This window comes from Vicugna pacos, chromosome 12 (genome assembly GCF_048564905.1).
Source record: "Vicugna pacos chromosome 12, VicPac4, whole genome shotgun sequence".
Lineage (NCBI taxonomy): Eukaryota > Metazoa > Chordata > Mammalia > Artiodactyla > Camelidae > Vicugna > Vicugna pacos.
Window position 1 is genome coordinate 6,011,689 of NC_132998.1, and position 16,413 is coordinate 6,028,101.

Sequence of the window (16,413 nt, forward strand, 5' to 3'; positions counted from 1 at the left end):
GCCAGGCTGTTCTGGCTCACAGCCGTAGTTAACAGTTGCTACCAACCATGACATCCCTGCTCCCACGTGCCAGGCCCCCACACGCCCCCTCTCACTCCACAGAGGACGAAGCTAAGGCTCAGAGGAAGCAGCTTGTCCAAGGTCGCCCAGCGCCCAGAGCGCTCATCACACCTCGCCGCATCGCAGGCCCTTTCCAGTGTCCCAAGGCTCTACCACCTGTCCCACTCACTCGGCCCTTCTCAGGGACGGCCCTTGAGACTTGGTTACTGTTTCCTGGGCCTTCAGCGACCCTCCCCATCCTCCCTGTCAGTGCTGGGCCCACGGTGGGGACTCAGTGTGATCAGTACTGCTCCCACTATGTGCACCTGAGGCCTACAAGGCCGAGGTCGTAAGCTGGCGGGCCAGGGGCCAGGTGAAGCCTGCGGAAAGATTTTGCTCTGCCGTGTTTTAAAACCTCTTCAAATCGGTTGCCAGTTGTTACGGGTTGATTTGCCTTCTCTGAGAAGATGCTGAAGTCCTAGCTCATAGCACCTGTGACTATGACCTTATTTAGAAATAGGTCTTTCTTTGCAGATGATTAACTTAAAACGAGGTCATTAGGGTGGGCCCTAGTCCAGTATGACTGTGTCCTTAAATAACAGCCCCTCTCTCCTCTGGCCCCGCCGTGCTCACTCACCCCTCCCACCCTGAGCATGCCTTTTCCTAGCTACCGGCTTCCAAACACGGGCTGCGTGCTTTCCCTGCGTGATCTCACCGAACCCCCACATCCGTGCGGTGATGCTGGGGCTATCGTTACCCCCGCTTTGCAGATGAAACTCACAGGGGCCCACAGAGATTAAGGAACATGCTCAAGGCCACCCAGATAGTAAGCTGCGGAGCCAGAGCTCAAACCCAAGGCCGCCCCGCTGCAAAGCCTGAGATCTTAACAGCGTGTGACAATGACATGTCGACAGCCTCCCTCTCCCACAGGACTGAAAACTCCTGAAGGACAGGAGCCGCGTCTAAGTTATCTTGGCTCCCAGGTGGTGGCGACACGCAGTGGGGAGGCCGGGCAGATGGTGGCTGGTCTGGGCCCCAGGCGCCCACCCTGGTTGGTGCAGTTGGCGTGTGTCTCATCGCTGTAGTCCCCGCAGTCGTTGTCCCCGTCGCAGGTCCAGTGCTCAGGGATGCAGCGCCCACTGTTGCACTTGAACTGGGTGCTAGAGCAGGAGTGGCTGCAGCCGGCCTCGTCACTGTTGTCCCCACAGTCATTGTCTGGGGGGCAGGAAGAAGGGAAAAGGAGATGGGGGGTCAGCAAGCAGCAGCCTTCTCTGTGACCCCAGCGTGGGGCCCCCACTCCCGCCTCCCCATTCCCACCCTCCACCCACCCAACCCTCCCGCTGAGAAAATAACAAACAGAAAAGACACAGAAACTGCATAGACTGCAGCATGCACCATGGCCCGCGTGGTAGGGGCGGGGAGAAGCGGGGTGGGCTCCCCGAGGGCCCGTCCCTGAGTCCCGGAAGGCTGGGGGTGGGCACAGGACTCATTCCTTTCCCAGTCTGGCAGGGTGTGGGAGCAGGGGTCTGCTCGCTCTGGGGGAAAGGCAGGGATTTCTCTGGTTTTGGAGACACAGTGGTGGGTGGAGTGTAGGTGATGCCTCTCTGCTGGGGAGGGAAGGGCTTCATTAGGCCCCGCCCTGAGCGTGGGCATCACCGGCCCGTGCTCTGCGTGCCCGGCTCACGAGGGGCACTGCCTGCAGCTGGGAAAGCCGGGGTGCTTCTGGAGGGCATCTGAAGGTGACCGAGTGCACGTCCTGCTTTCTAGGCCTCGTGGGTGCGGCTACCAGACCTCCCTCCACAGTTCCAGGCCGCTTGAGAAGACGGGTTTGGCTGTCCCCCTTGAGTTGTGTTCCTGCCTCTTTTCCAGCTGGATCTGCGTCTCTAACGCTCTCCCGCATCAGGTCTTGTGGTTCTTGTCCCCACTTCTCTGTCATCTCCTCCCCATCTCCGCTGTTTCCCTTCCGCTGTTTTCTTTCTCCCTCTGTGCTCTCTGCTCTCACTTTTCTCTTTGCTTTTCCTTCACATCCTAGGAGTTTGGGGAGGGGAGCTCCTGGGGGTCCTGGGAGGCGGCCCGAGGCCAGCTGGGGATCTAGGGGTGATGGTGCATGTGCTTCTATGCACTGACCGGCAGGCTCAGGACAGGTCTTTTCGTCAGAGCCGTCCCCACAATCCTTCTCTGAAACACAGAAACCGCCAGGGCAGCCATTGGCACACAAGACACGGCAAAGATGAGGGGCAACGTGGCGCTGACCCAACACATCCTCACACACAAGAGCCAGGGCTCGAGCCACTGCTGCGACACGTCACAACACCACACCAGACACAACCAGAGCCCCGAGACAGTGCACACACAATGGTCCACCGGCCCCCGTGGCTCTGGGATGACGTCACCTGGTCCAGGGCTGACCGCAAGGTGGGCTCCCGAGCCTGGAGTCGGAGCCCGGAGGTTGCACCAAGGACCCCAGGAGACAGAGCTCGCAGGAAGGGAGTTGGGCACTGGGCTGTCTTTGCTCTGCCCCTCTGGCCCTATTTGCTCATTTCTCCCTGGCCCCAGAGCCTCTGCCAGAGGATGGGCATCTCAGGCCCTGCTCGGGGAGGCATGGAGCTGATGGGTGATGGGTGGGGTCTCCTCTTGGTCCATCTCGGTTCCCCCAGTGTTTCTGACTCGTCCTCACTGCCCCCAGCCAACCCAGCAGGGATTCAGTGAACTGATTCTAAAACCCTTTCCCCTCCCACCCAGGGCCTGGCTGTGGTTTCCAGCTTCCTAGGCATCCGGGCAGGTGAAGGGGAACAAGCTCTTACCATTGTCACACCTCCAGTTGATGTTGATGCATCTGCCGTTGTTGCAGGTAAACTGAGTCAGGGGGAAGCAGGTGGGGTAGGCTGTCAGGGAGAAAGAGTAGCTGAGTAGGGCCCTCAAGACTACACAGCAACGTAGCACTGAGAGGGTGGGCGCAGGGCCCCTTCCGTAACTGGCAGCCCAGCCCAGCCCAGCCAGTGAGGGGAGGGGAGGCTAAGCGGCGGTGCCTTGGCCTGAAACCCTGCCTGTTCAACTCTCATCCCTCCGAGCATCCTTTTTAAGCCCCAGGGTACGTTCTCGTGGGCCCTCCCTTCCCGTGCCAGCCGGGCCTTCCTGCTGCCCCGCTCACCACACGAGGCTGACTCGTCGGAGCGGTCCCCACAGTCATCGTCCAGGTCGCACGTCCAGGAGATGGGGATGCAGCGGCCACTGGCGCAGGAGAACTGGTTGGGTGGGCAGGTGCGAGCTGGGGGCAGGGATGGGCATAAGTGCTTGTAGTTGAGTCCCCTCTTTAACTCCATTTTCTTTCCTATTGTTCTCTGCCTCTCCGGAAGTCTTCCCAAGGGTCTCAAAGCCATTTCCCTTAGAGATGTTCAAAACCACCCGTGTGGTCTCGTATCGGATGCCTCACCCCATCTCTTGAGGGGACGCTGGTGTCCTCCAAGGAGAAGGCCCGCTCACCTCGTTTGTCATCCCCAGGCTGGAGCTGTGCTCTGCCCCCTGCAAGTGGGGGCCTCCCGTCCTCACTGGGAGGGGAGGGCACACGTCTCCTCCTGCCCAGGATCCCTCTTCCCTGCCCCACACTCCTTTCTCTCTCTGAGGCCCTTCTGTCTTCTCAAGCCTGGCTCCCCCATCTGCCCTGCCCCAGCTACCGAGGGACGCAGAGTGGTCACCCCCCCACCTGAACAAGTGGCATTGGACTCGTCTTCACTGTTCCCACAGTCATTGTCCCCGTCACAGAGCCAGCGGTTGGGGATGCAACGGTTGTTCTCGCACTTGAACCGGTCCGAGGGGCAGGTGTGCTGATCTGGGGAGGGAACGGGTCAGGGGTCAGCCCGAGGGAGGGGCCCCAGCTCTCCAGCTGCTGCCCCGCGGGCCTGCTGTCCAACAGCGCGGGGCGGTGACTCACGGCAGAGGGCGGGCGCCTCGTCGCTGTTGTCCAGGCAGTCATTGTCCCCATCGCATTTCCAGCGCTCCTGGATGCAGCGGCTGTTGGAGCAGGCAAACTCACCCGGCTGGCACTGGGGTGGGGGCACGTAGGACGGGTTCGCTGTGGGCACCACATGGGCGTGAGGGGAAGTCAGACCCAGGTCACAGGGCCGGTGCTGGGCCCTCTGCCCTCTGTTTGCTTGTTTTATTATTTTAAAATAAGATATGCAGTTATTTTCCCTAACGCATCGTCCTTTGTGAACGAAGTATCTGATGGAAACAGCAACTCTTTCTCAAGCCACAGGGTGATGTTTGCTCTGCTGCTTCCAGTAATTCAATGTGGTCTGAGATAAAGCAACTTCCAAGAGACCTTAGAGCCCCCCAGGCTTTTGTCCCCACAGAGAAGACCACTCCTGGTCCCTCCCGGCCACGTCCAGGAACGGCCCCTGGGAAGCCATCTCTGGGACTCCCAGGCCTTGCCCTGGTCCCTGAACAAATGCATCAACTCTGCCGGCAGGAGCGAAAACAGGCCCCAGGACTCTGCAGGCTCCACGCTCCTGTTCCCCAGCACTCACACCTGAGTGCTGACTGCTACCTGCCTTCAGCTGTGGGCAGTAAAATCACCGTGTCCTTTGTGTTTGCACAGGGTGAGATCAAGAAGCCCGGGATGCGCGTGCCAGTCCCCGTCCCTGGACCCTACAACTCCGGGCATGGCCCTTCTGACCCATCTCTCATCCCTCTTTAATCCTCTGGGTCCCAAGGGTGCTGATTTTCCTTCTCACAGCTCATGGACCACTGGACCTGGAGGCTGGTATGAGTCCACTCTGCTCCTCACCTCTGTTTCCCGACCTTTCTCCCTCTCTCCTCTCTGAAAAGTCAGTGTTGACAGTCATGTTATTAGACTATACGAACCCCACTACAGGCCCCCAGGCCCCCCATCATCCTTGAGGATTTTTTAGCTCTTGGTTCAGTGTCACTTTCTCCAAAATCACTCCCTTTCTAATTCCTTGTGATTTCAGCGTCCATGTAGACGCACCTTCCGATGCCCTGGCCCCTCAGCTCCTTAACCCCTGTCCCAGTGAGGCTCTTGCCCTGCACCTGGCCTCAGTCTCTCCCTCTCAGCTGCACAATGCAGCCCACTGTCCCATCTTCACTTCTGCAATTCTGTTCTAAGGAAACCATCCAGCACACGGGAAGGCATGAAGGTATGAGAAACAGCAGAGCAGGTAATTAAGGGAAGGTCAGACTTCCCGAGTTCAAATCCCTGCTCTAACCTGGGGCCTCCATTTCTTCATCTGTAAACTGGTGATAATAAAATACCCTCCCTCTTAATATTTTGAGGAGTAAATGAGTTACTGCATGGGGAGTGCTTATAGCCGTGCCTAGTACATAGTCTGTGCTCAGCAAACAATGCCTGTGATTATAACAAAAAACTGGAAATGACCTAAACATCCGACAACAGAGAAATGGTTGAGTAAGTTCTGGGCTGTTCACTAAATGAAGTATATTTGGCCATTAGAAATTCTGCTTATGTGTCCCTGACACACTGACCTGGGAGGGTGTTCCCCGAAATGGTAACCGTGGTCTCTATGGGTGGTGGGATTTGTGGTGATTAGTTCTTTCTCCTTTGTATTTTTCTATATCGCTTGTTTATTTTTACAATGAGCATGACCCATTTTTATTAAAAAATGAGGGTGTTAAAAATAATGCAATAATAACAGAGAAAATTTGTGGCATGTATGAGCCAAAAGGGGCAGAAGACACTTATATATCCTGATTCCAGCCATGTAAAAGCCCACCTAAAGGAAAAGGATGGTGTTGCTTTACCACAGTGCTAACAAGATCGCAGTGTTCTTGGTGAGACTGGGTTCGATATTTTGAACTATTGTTGTATTACTTTAATAAGGGGGAAATGAATGTAAAAGAAGTTGAGGCAGTTTTTCTCGTTCCATTGCTGTCCTTCTCGGTGTCCCCTAATCTTCATGCCCTCCCAAGCCGCCCACCCCCCCACTCATCCCTAAGCACCCTCCAGCACCCAGAGCCTTCTCTCACTCCATCCCTCACCTCCTGTTGACCCCACAGGGCCCCCTTTGCCCCCTTCATGTCCAATGGGGACCCTGTGGCCTCCTGCTGGGGTCTGCTCCCCTGCCTCCCACCCCAGCTGGGCCCCTCATACCCAAGCAAGTGACACCATCTGTGTCCAACACCTGGTCCTCAGCGCAGGCACACTGGCGGCTCCCAGGGGTGGCCAGGCACAGGCTGCTGCAGCCGCCGTTGTTCACCCGGCATTTGTTGGTACCCACTGCAAAGAAGGGCCCACGGTCGTGGAGAAGGGAGGAGGAGAGTGGGGGATGGATTGTAGCAGGGTCAGGAAAGGCCAGACAGGGGAGATGAGAAGACAGGGGAGAAGACAGAACGAGGAAATATGGAGAGGTGGGAGAAGAGGAGATGCAGGCACAGGGCAGCGGGGGAGATGGAGAACACAGAAAGTCACACTGGGGTGAGGGCCTCTCTTCTTGAAAGCCTCACAAGTCAGAGCCTAGGAATCCTGGGAAGTGCCTTCACACCCTGCAGGAGCCTCAGCCCCGCCCCACCTAGGTCCCGCCCCTGCCCCAGCCCTAGGGGTACCTTGCTGCTGCTGGGCATCATACATGCGGATCTCAAAGATGGGGGGCCGCTCGCTGCGCAGAAGGGTCACAGTGGGGGGTGCGCCCCCTGTGCCCCGTTCCAAGCGGTAGACACTGCCACTCCGGTACTCGGTCCAGAAGAGGTAGTTGCCATGGTGACACAGGCCAAAGGCATGGTTCAACTCAGGACCCTCGTACACAATCTAGAAATGGAAGAGAGGTTACAAAGGAGCTGGGAGACAAGAGGGGTGCCTCAGGGAGGCCCAGGGGGTCAGTGTTTTGTACTCATATGCCCATGGCCTATGACTATGATGGGGGCTTGTAATCCCCATCAGCCTGGGAGCCCCCAAGGATGACAGCTTTGCACGCAGTGAGGTGCCAGACCCTGAACCCAGCAGAATGCTGACGAGGAGCGTGCCCTCACTCCTCTCCTGGGCTGGTTCGTATTCATTCATATCCCTCCAACATACATGCATGTGTGACTGCAAACGCATACACACACACACTACTGAGCAGACAGCCAGAACCCCTCCATTCATTTCTTCATGCAACAAACATTTGCCAGGATCATTAAGGTAGGCACAAAGAAATGGACAAGACATGGTCCCTGCGTTGGAGCTGCCCCCTGTCTCAGGAAGGACACACACAGTCATCCAGGGTAGCAGAGAGGCCTGGAGACAACATCTCAGAGCAAGTGGCCCCTGTGTAATATGCCAGGAAAGGAGGAGCTTGGTGCGTGAGCAATAGCCCAGAGGGCGGCACCCGTGCCGTGTGCTGGAATTACAAGCTGTCTAGTGCTGCTGCCCCAACGGCTGAGATGTAGAGGACAAGGAAAGAAAGAAGACCACAGAGATGGTCAGGAGTCACATCACAAAAGGTCTTATATCATGAAAGAGCTCGGTCCTGGGGGAAGGTTATATAGCTCAGTAGCAAAGTGCCTGCTCAGCATGCACGAGGTCCTGGGTTCCCCAGTACCTCCATTAAAAATAAACAAATAAAACTAATTACCTCCCCCACAAAAATAAAATTTGAAAAAAAGAAAGAGCTCGGTCTGCACACCTAGACACGCCTGTGGCTCACAAATGAAGCACGCAGACACCTGAATGAACAAGCGTGCACGTGTGGCCATCTCTAGGCACCTCACACTTGTACAGAGGCACACAGTGCAGGCACACAGAAGCAGGCAGAGGTGCCCACAACGTGTGTGCTCAGGTGGGCACATGGGTGGTCAGGCCAGCAGACAACGTGCACAGTCACGGAGAAGCTCTGAGAGAAGCAACCCTCAAACAACACAAGACGGAGAGGCGCACGCACAGGCACACGGGCCCGGACACACACAGATGCCCGCACATTCAGACATACAGAGCCTCAGCCATACACAAAAAGTGGCCCAACGACGCCCGCATGAAGACCCGCACACAGGGGCATGCCTGCCTACCTTTCGGTCTGTGCCATTGAGCAGGATGGTCTCGATGCGGTCGTAGAAGGCGTCCACCCAGTAGAGGCGCCCAGCTGGGATGTCCAGGCTCAGCCCATTGGGCCAAAGCACTGTCTTGGAGGTGACAAAGATGTCTCGGTGTGAGCCATCCATCCAGGCCCTCTCCAGTCGCCCTCGCCGACTGTCCTTGGGGTCCTCCTCCCAGTCAGTCCAGTACATCCACCTGTGGGCAGCGACTGGTCAGCACCCCAGGGGCCACCCCTGCCATTAACATCCTCCCCTGTGACCCCAATCCAGGCGGGCCATCCCAGAGCCCCTCACGGGGGTCTTCCTGCCCTGCTCACCCCTGGCCCACATTCATTCATTCCTCCATTCGACAGATATCTGTTGAGTGCCTGCTGAGCTGGGCACAGTTCTGGCACTGGAGGACTCAGTGGAGACCAAGGCAGCCAAGGCCCCTGCTCTCATGGGGTGCATGGTCCACACAGGGAGACAGACAAGGCAGCCAAGAAGGTCACACACGTCAGAGGGCGATAAAAGCCAGGAAGGACATGAAGCAGGGGGATGGCGTGGAGAGTGAGCAGGCAGCGGCGAGGAAGGCCTCTCTGAGGATGTGGTATCTGAGCTGTGATGTGAATGCTGAGAAGGAGCTGGATGTGCAAATACTAGGGAGTCCCAGGCCGAGGAACTCCAAGAGCAAAAGCTCGGAGGCAGGAAAAGCTGGGGTGTTGGCTTGAGACACAGACAGCAGGCTGTAGGCACAGAGCTTCCAGGTGCAGGAAGTGAGGTGCAGATGAGGTCAAGCAAGCTGCAGGCAGACCCCATAGGACCCCAGGCCTGATAAGGGCAAGGAGAGCCAGGGGAGCTCCAAACTTCTATGTATCTGTGGCCATCACTTCCACTGCCCTTAAGACGGGGACACCTTTTTCCTTTTCAGTCTGATTCTTGCCTAAGCATCCCACTTAGTCTGCTCTCCCCTCTCCACTCTGTGTGTCTCGTGCCCTAGTTCTGGGGCCCACACGGGGCTCACCCATTGAGCGGATCCACCACAATGGCCCTGGGGTGTGTCATTTTGCCCTCGATTAAAGTCTTGCGGGTCTGAGCAGCCTTCTCCAGTCTGGCCACACTGATGGTCTTCTTGGGCCCATCATCCGTCCAATACAAATTGTCCCCCATCCAGTCCACAGCCACACCCTCCACGTTGTGGATGCCTGCGGGGAGCGAAGCGGGTAGTGAGGGGGAGCCTCAAAGGACATTCAGAACTGCCTGCCCCTGACTCTTAGGACACCTGCGCGGTGGAACACTCAGCCAGCGGCGAGCGCAGGGGACCTCCTGTGCCCTCGGTGATGGGTGGGGTGAGATGGGACGGGAGGTTGGAGAAAGGAGCCAGGGAGGTTGTTTGTGCTGCCACATCTGCACTGAGACACAGAATCTCTTAAAACTGCACATGGAAGCAAGTAAACCCACGTGGTGCGCTTGGGCTCTCATGGGAGGGCACGTCGGAGCCTGAGCTGGGGTGGACAGCTGAAGCAACAGGCACGTGGCTCAGGGCACAAGTGTGACGCCACATCCCGGGCCTAAAAATCCTGAGCTAACAAAATGAATAAATTAGGAAGTGATTTTTCACTTAGCCAAAGGTTTCATCTCGAGTTTTAATAGCAGTTCCCTAGTATAGGGAACCCCAATCTTTTCCTGACGAGGAGTTACTTTTGATTTCCCCAAAGTCTTATGATTACTGACTGCTGAGCTCCTCTGAGCTGCCGTGGGGGATGGGAGCAGGGCAAGGGCGGTAACCAGCCCCAGCTTGACTGGTTAGGAGGCCCTGTCCTAGGGGACGGAGGGCAGGTTTGGGAGTTCCTAACACCCAGCAGGGACGTTGCAGCACTCAGGGGTGCACAGCTTCCACAACGATGGAGATTCAGAAGACAGTGCGCTGTTGACCTGCTCGGGCAGGGAAAAACTGGATTCAATTCACAAAGCACAATTTTCTCGGGACATGTGAGCGTGCAGCTCTCGGCGGCGGTGAGGTCTGGCAGCACAGACCCTGTGTGCACACACGGGTACCGTTCAGAGCCTCCAGCCTCTCTCTGGCTGTGCTGCGTGCAGCTCCAGGGCTCAGAGCCAATGGCAGAGAGACCCTGAGTTTTCCCAAGGGCTGGCAAGGACGGCCCACGCTGCCTAACCCATCCATCCTCCTGCCTCTTTTAGGCTCAGCCAAGAAGGAGGTCACCCAGGGGTCAATCTGTCTATCCCCTCATCTCCATGCCAACCAGCCCAGCCAGCCAGTCAGCAGGGGACTCCCCACGCCGCTGGGAGGGCACCAGGAGAGAGACGCCCAGGCCCCCCGCATCGCTTCCTGCCCCAGGTGGGCGTGTCCGTCCGGAGACTAACAGCACAACTCCCACTTTGGGGCTCTCACCGTCCTTCAGGATGGTCTCCCGCTCAGTGCCATCGATCTTCTGGCGGCCAATGAGGTAGCTGGTGGTGTCAGCAAAGTAGATGAAGCCGGTCTCAGCATGGAAGTCCAGGGCCCGGGGGTTCATGAGGTTCTCGATGGGGATCATGTGCTCGTCTGGGACCTTGGCCCCCATATCCATACCGCGGATGATGCCTGGCCGGCCCTTGCCATACACGAGGAATAGCTCATGTTCCGGCTCTAGGGCAGGCACAGGGAGGGGCACAAAGTCAGACAGACAGTCAGTCAGACAGACAGAAAGACAGACACACACACATACACACACACACGACCACCTTCCAGCCTCAGGGACTGTGGCCCAAGGCGCTGCAACACCCTGGCTGTACTGGGTCAGGGGATGTGGGGCAGCTGGGTGTCCCAGTCACACGGACAGACGGACAGATGAATTAACATGTAAGGCCCAGAGAACAGCGCCCTGGGGGCTTTTCCTCTGCACTCCAAGGGTGGGACATGGGGCAAAATTAGCAAATAGTACACTTTCAGTAAGTGCCTACTGTTGAGCAGTGAAATTAGTGGCCCAAATATGTTGGAGTCTGATCACTTTTGACCATTTCCTCTGCTGCCACCCTAGTCTTAGCCACATCACTTCTTGCCTACACCATGGAAATAGCCTCCTGCCACTTCCCTGCTGCCCATCCTCCACCCAGCAACCAGCATGATCTTTTTACAGTCAAATCTGGAAAGTTACCAAGAGCATCTCATCCCAGTTAGAACACAACCCAACCTCCTTCCTCATCTCCCCTCACTTACTCGGTCCAGCAGGCCAAGCTCACACTGGCCTCTGAGCCTTGGCACTGTAGGTTCCCTGTGCCAGAAATGCTTATCCTTCAGGTTCATGATTCACATGATTCCATTCCTCACTTCAGAGAGAGCTCGGCTCTGATTTTACGTCCGCAGAGAGGCCTTCCCTGACCTCTGTCTTAACTAGAGCCCCCACTGTCATCATTAACCCTATGCTCCACCTAATTTTCTTCCTAACACTTACCACCACCTGACGTTATTTTTATGTGTTTGTCTGCCTCCCCTCCAGATTATAAGCTCCATGAGGCCAGAGATGACATCTATCTTATTCACTGCTGAATCCTCACTGCCAGGTCAGTGCCAGACATACAGTGCAGGCTCACTAGACACTTGTTAAATGAATGAAGGAATGAATGGATCAGCTGACAGTCTTCTGCAGAGCCTGAGCGGGGCAGTGGGAAAAACCCTGCTCTCGATATGAGTTCAAGTTCCATCCCCATCTGTCACTAGCAGCGAAACTTTCGGTAAGTTTCCATCGTTCAGCATCTCAGACAGAAACAGCTTGGGAGGCAGATAAGGACTCCCTCCTGATCCACCCCAGCAGGCACACAAGCCCTTCCCTGTCACTCACTCTTGCACGACTTTCCATCACTGCCCAGGCTGAAGCCAGAGCGACAGCGGCAGGTCCGCGCCTTGTGGCTGTTGGCCAGCAGACAGATGTCAGAGCAGCCGCCTGGCTTCCCGTACTGGTCATTCTCACAAGCGTGGCTCCTCACTGGGGCAGGATGGAGAGCTGGTCAGGACCCCATCAAAGCCCCTGTGCCAGGCCTTGTGAAGGCTTCCTGAAGTCTGACCACACTCCCTCCTGCTGTGGTCTCTGTGCCTGTAGCCCCCTTTGAGAATTTGGAAACCACAGGACTGGGGTTGCTCTCCCGGCCACTACCCAGCCTTTAGACTCTCGGGTGGGGACTTCTGTGGTCAGAGGGAGAGTCACACTGTCGTCCACAGCCGGCTGCTTCTACTCTTAGAGCAGCCAGGGACTGGGAGCAGTGATCTACGTCCTGAGCAGAATAGGGGCAGGGGGCTCCCAGGGGGTGGGATCTGGAGGTTGAGGGGCAGGAAGGGGCTGGCAGGGGAAGCGGACGGGCCAGGGGAGGTGGCCTGGGGTGGACGGAGGAGCAGTCACGGTATGAGAGGAGCGGTGGAGCCCCGCTCACCTCGGGGTTGACGCCGCTGGTGGTAGATGTGGAGGGCACCTCCCTTGTCCACGCGGGTGACCACCTGGTAGTCAGTGCTGTTGAAGCGGTTCACGCGGATCACGCTCGTCTTCTGCTGGGCGTTGGCATTGTCCGAGTTGGTGGCGTAGAGATAATTCTCAAACACAGTCAGGCCATACAGGTGCTCAATCTGAGACAGGCAGGCAGGAATGGTCAACACAAGAGAAGAAGGGAATCCTCCCTCTGCCCACGGGAAGCCCCTCAGCGTCCCACCCTGACTGCGTTACCTGCATCCCAAACTCGCCCCAGTCTAACTCTGTGCTTTACTCCTGAATCCTCTGGCTGGACTACCCTGTTCTTGAGGTCTCTGCTTGTCAAAACCCCACCCATCCTTCACAGAGCATCTCTTTGAAGGGCTCCCGGAATCTTCTACGCAGAGAGGACGGCCGCTCCTTCCACACCCCATCCCTCTGGCTGCTACGCGCTGGCCGGTGACTGGCGGGCTTGCTGTAGCCACTCTGCCAAACCCCTTGAGGGCAGGAACCGCGTGCCTCACAGCATCAGGCACGTAGGAGGCGACAGGATGACTCTGCACTGACCTGGAGTTGGGCCCTACACTCTGTCTACAGGGAGCATTCTCAGCTCACCTCCAGCGCCCAGCTTTGGGACGCCGAGAGGACAGTCTGGCCCCCAGCGAGGCCTGTAACAGCTCCCGCTACCTGCATAACATGTCTAAGGTGTCCAACTGTCCCAGTGTGTCCAAGACTAAAAGATTTGCTGGTCTGGGGGACTTTCAGGACCAACACTGGGACAGTCCTGGGGAAACTGGGACGGATGGTCACCCTAATTACCCCAGAACAGAGGTGCCATCTCTGAGCTGTCAGGACTTCTAGCCTAGGTCCGCGTGCTATTTCTCAGCAGTGTGACCTCAGGCAAAAACTTCGTCTCTTTGAACTTGCCTTTTTTCACCTGCCAACAGAGAGCTGAGCCTCCTGCCCTCTCATTTCTTGGAGGTTGTTGTAAGGATCAAACGAGAACAGGGAAGTCAAAGGTGCCCTAAAATGACGGTGGCCATCAGAGTAGAAGCCATATCCTGTCCTTTCCCCGAGTGCCCGGGCCCACTCCCTCCCCACCAGAGAGCTCGGGCACCACGCTCCTATACTGTCCTCCCGCTACCGGGAGGCCTGGAGAAGGGTTTGCTGGCCAAGACGTCCCCCTCACCAGGATGCCCTGGATGATGGTCTGCCGGCCCTTGCCCTCGTAGTCCACCACCTCGATGTAGTCCAGGTAGGCATCGGCCCAGTAGACGAGGCGGCTGACCAGGTCCAGCGTGATGCCGTGAGGAAACACAATCTTGCTATCCACCAGCTTGGTGCGGTTCTGCCCGTCCATGTCGCAGCGCTCCACCTTTGGGATCTGCCCGTAGTCAGTGAAGAACACCTTCCTGTGGGCAGACGACACGTTACCTGGAGCCTGGACACTGGGCCCCCTCCCTTCTACCGTAGCGTCTGCCTCTCCCCTTCCAGGGCCTCTCACCCCATGGCGGGGTCCAGTGCAATGCCCTTCGGATTGTAGAGCTCCAGGTCCAGCAAAGTGACACACGTGTCCCCATTTCGGTTGCAGACAAAGATCCTGTCATCGATGTCATCCACGAAGTAGAAGTTGCCCGTCAGCCAGTCGATGGCCATCTGTTCCACGTCTGGAGAGCGCGAACGGAAGAGCTATGGCGGGGAGTCCTCCCACAGACACGCCCAGCCCCTGCTGGTACAGAGCCCACCATGCGGAGCCCACCTCCTCGGGGGCGCCCTCCTTTACCACCCAGGCCACGGCTGTCCTCTCCCTGAGCTCCTATGCGAGCTCCAGGCAGCAGCACATTTTGCCTTGTGTTCTTGGTCGCCTTTCACCAACCTGGTCTCTCCAAAGAGAAGTCTCTGAGTAGCCTCCCCCATGGCCCTGCTGCCCATGCCGAGCTCAGGGCGGGCACGCAGGGCACTGAGTAAACCTTGGCTGGCTGAGTGACAGGTCTCCCCAATTCTAGCCCCTCCTTGGGCGGGACCATCTTCTTGGGGTTCCAGAAGGCAGCGAGGACAGGTCTCCTAGCTCATTCCAGTATTTTTTAAACCTGCTTTCACTTGAGACAACAGCACTCAGCCTAGTAAAACATCACACGTCCCTGCTGTTGGCTAGACTTCCATCAACTTTGTACAGTAAGTGAAGTGGTCTCATGCTAGCCAGGAGCACTGACGGGAAGCTGCACGTGTTGCGTGATATTAAAAACGGAAAAGCAGGGCGCTCACAGTAAATCCAATCTGAGAGAAGAGAGTGTCCAAATACAGGGCCGCCAGAGGTGGAAAAAGGAAGGTTCGTGGCAGCAAAAGGTTGGAACTACTGACATGGGCCAAACTTTCTGTACTTACTCCCATTCCCTTATTTCTTCAATGTCTCTATTGCTCAATTTCCTCATGTCCTAGTGAGGGTGGGAAGGAGTGGGGAATAAGATTCAGGGCTGGAGGAGAGAGCACATGGGAGGAGGGCCATCAAAGGATGCTGGCAGTAACTGAGATGTGGCTCAGAAAGAGGGGGAGCTACAGAAGGGTGGGAGCTGGGGAGGGGGATGGAGACCAGGTGCCCACACTCAGCCTACGCCATCTCTGGAAGAGAAGGAAGAGGCCAAAAGGGCCTCAGAGAGTAGAGGTGGGGCAAAGGCAGCTGGAAGTCTGGGGGTGGGACCCCTGCTGGCCTCCTCGGTGGAGAGGGGGCTACTTCTATCCAGGACCCACTGGCTCACATCCACCCACTGCCCCTCCAACTACCGCCATCAGGGGTAATACCTCTTGCAAGCTGGGAAATTTCCAAGACAGTGACTCCCTGAGACCCCTGCCCTGCACTCCACCTCCAATTTCCCCAAGGAAAAGAATCTTTGGAGGACCTGCCTTTGGCTGGAACTTTTTTTTTTAACTGAAACCCCCGCCAGCCACACTCAGCCCAGTAAGGATTATTCTATCCCCACACAGCCACAGGTATAATGACTAGGTGTTCCGTCCAACCCTCCCTACTCCTCCCTCCTCCCCACAGGGATACAGGGCCTGTTTCCTAACAGTGGGTCAGTGGAGGGAGGGGGGCAAAGGGAACAGGAACGTGGCTCCCTAGTAACTCGGCCAGGCCCCAACACTGACTCACAGTCACAGGACTTAGGCTGAGGGAGGAAGGGAAACAGCCAATTTGAGGTTCTCATCAAACTAGTTTCCTCTTCAGGTCCCCCCTGTTGAGCCCCACCCCAAGATGATACACTCCCAAGCCCAGCCACTCTCTCCCCGGGGCCCTGGGGCTGTCCTGCCCTGACAAGGTCAGAGAGAGGGGCAGAGCAGCCTGGGAGCGCGGGTCCCAGGCCGGGCGGGAAGAGGGCCCAGCGCAGGGGTCAGAGGAGCAAATGACCCCATACTGTTCCCTCAGAGAAAACAGATGAAAATGAATGCTGCTGGGCCGCATCCAGAGGAAGCCAAAGTCCCCAGGGGCCGGGGTAGGGGGGAGCCTGTTGCAGCCCCAGGCAGCCAGCAGGATGGCTGAGAGGCAAACAGGGCTGGGCGCCCTTTACTTGGTGGGCACAGTGGGGGTCTGGGGGCTACTGGCATGCAGAGCAACTTCATCATTCGAAGCCGTTTCCTCAGCACCAGCTGCTGCAGCTGTGTCCTTCTCTCCAACTTCCTGAAGCTTCCCTGAGTCACTGCCCAGCTCCAAGACTGGCAACACTCTGCAACCCCATCCACCCTTCCTGCAGCAACACGGGAGGAGGAAGAAATCTGGAGAGATCCAATACTCCCATCCCAGGTGCAGCACCACATCCTTCTCCACAGCCTCAGGACCTTGCAGCCTCCCTCCTGGCCCGGGTTCCCTGCCAATTCCGGGAAGGAAGGCGGAGGGAGC

General features: G+C 57.1%; 1 protein-coding gene across 1 annotated transcript in view; it reads right to left on the reverse strand.

Annotated features, from left to right (window-relative positions):
- The window catches only part of LRP1 (LDL receptor related protein 1), a 76,863-nt gene that overhangs the window by 38,902 nt on the left and 21,548 nt on the right, over window positions 1-16,413 (reverse strand). The window contains exons 7-20 of the mRNA XM_006217930.4: window positions 14,026-14,188; window positions 13,711-13,933; window positions 12,490-12,679; window positions 11,904-12,047; window positions 10,475-10,711; window positions 9,086-9,266; window positions 8,056-8,278; window positions 6,619-6,820; window positions 6,167-6,292; window positions 3,971-4,111; window positions 3,743-3,868; window positions 3,191-3,307; window positions 2,844-2,924; window positions 1,087-1,254 (exon numbers count right to left, since the gene is read on the reverse strand). Of these exons, the coding sequence (XP_006217992.1) occupies window positions 1,087-1,254; window positions 2,844-2,924; window positions 3,191-3,307; window positions 3,743-3,868; window positions 3,971-4,111; window positions 6,167-6,292; window positions 6,619-6,820; window positions 8,056-8,278; window positions 9,086-9,266; window positions 10,475-10,711; window positions 11,904-12,047; window positions 12,490-12,679; window positions 13,711-13,933; window positions 14,026-14,188 (2,322 nt within the window). The remainder of the gene's footprint in view (window positions 1-1,086; window positions 1,255-2,843; window positions 2,925-3,190; window positions 3,308-3,742; window positions 3,869-3,970; window positions 4,112-6,166; window positions 6,293-6,618; window positions 6,821-8,055; window positions 8,279-9,085; window positions 9,267-10,474; window positions 10,712-11,903; window positions 12,048-12,489; window positions 12,680-13,710; window positions 13,934-14,025; window positions 14,189-16,413) is intronic.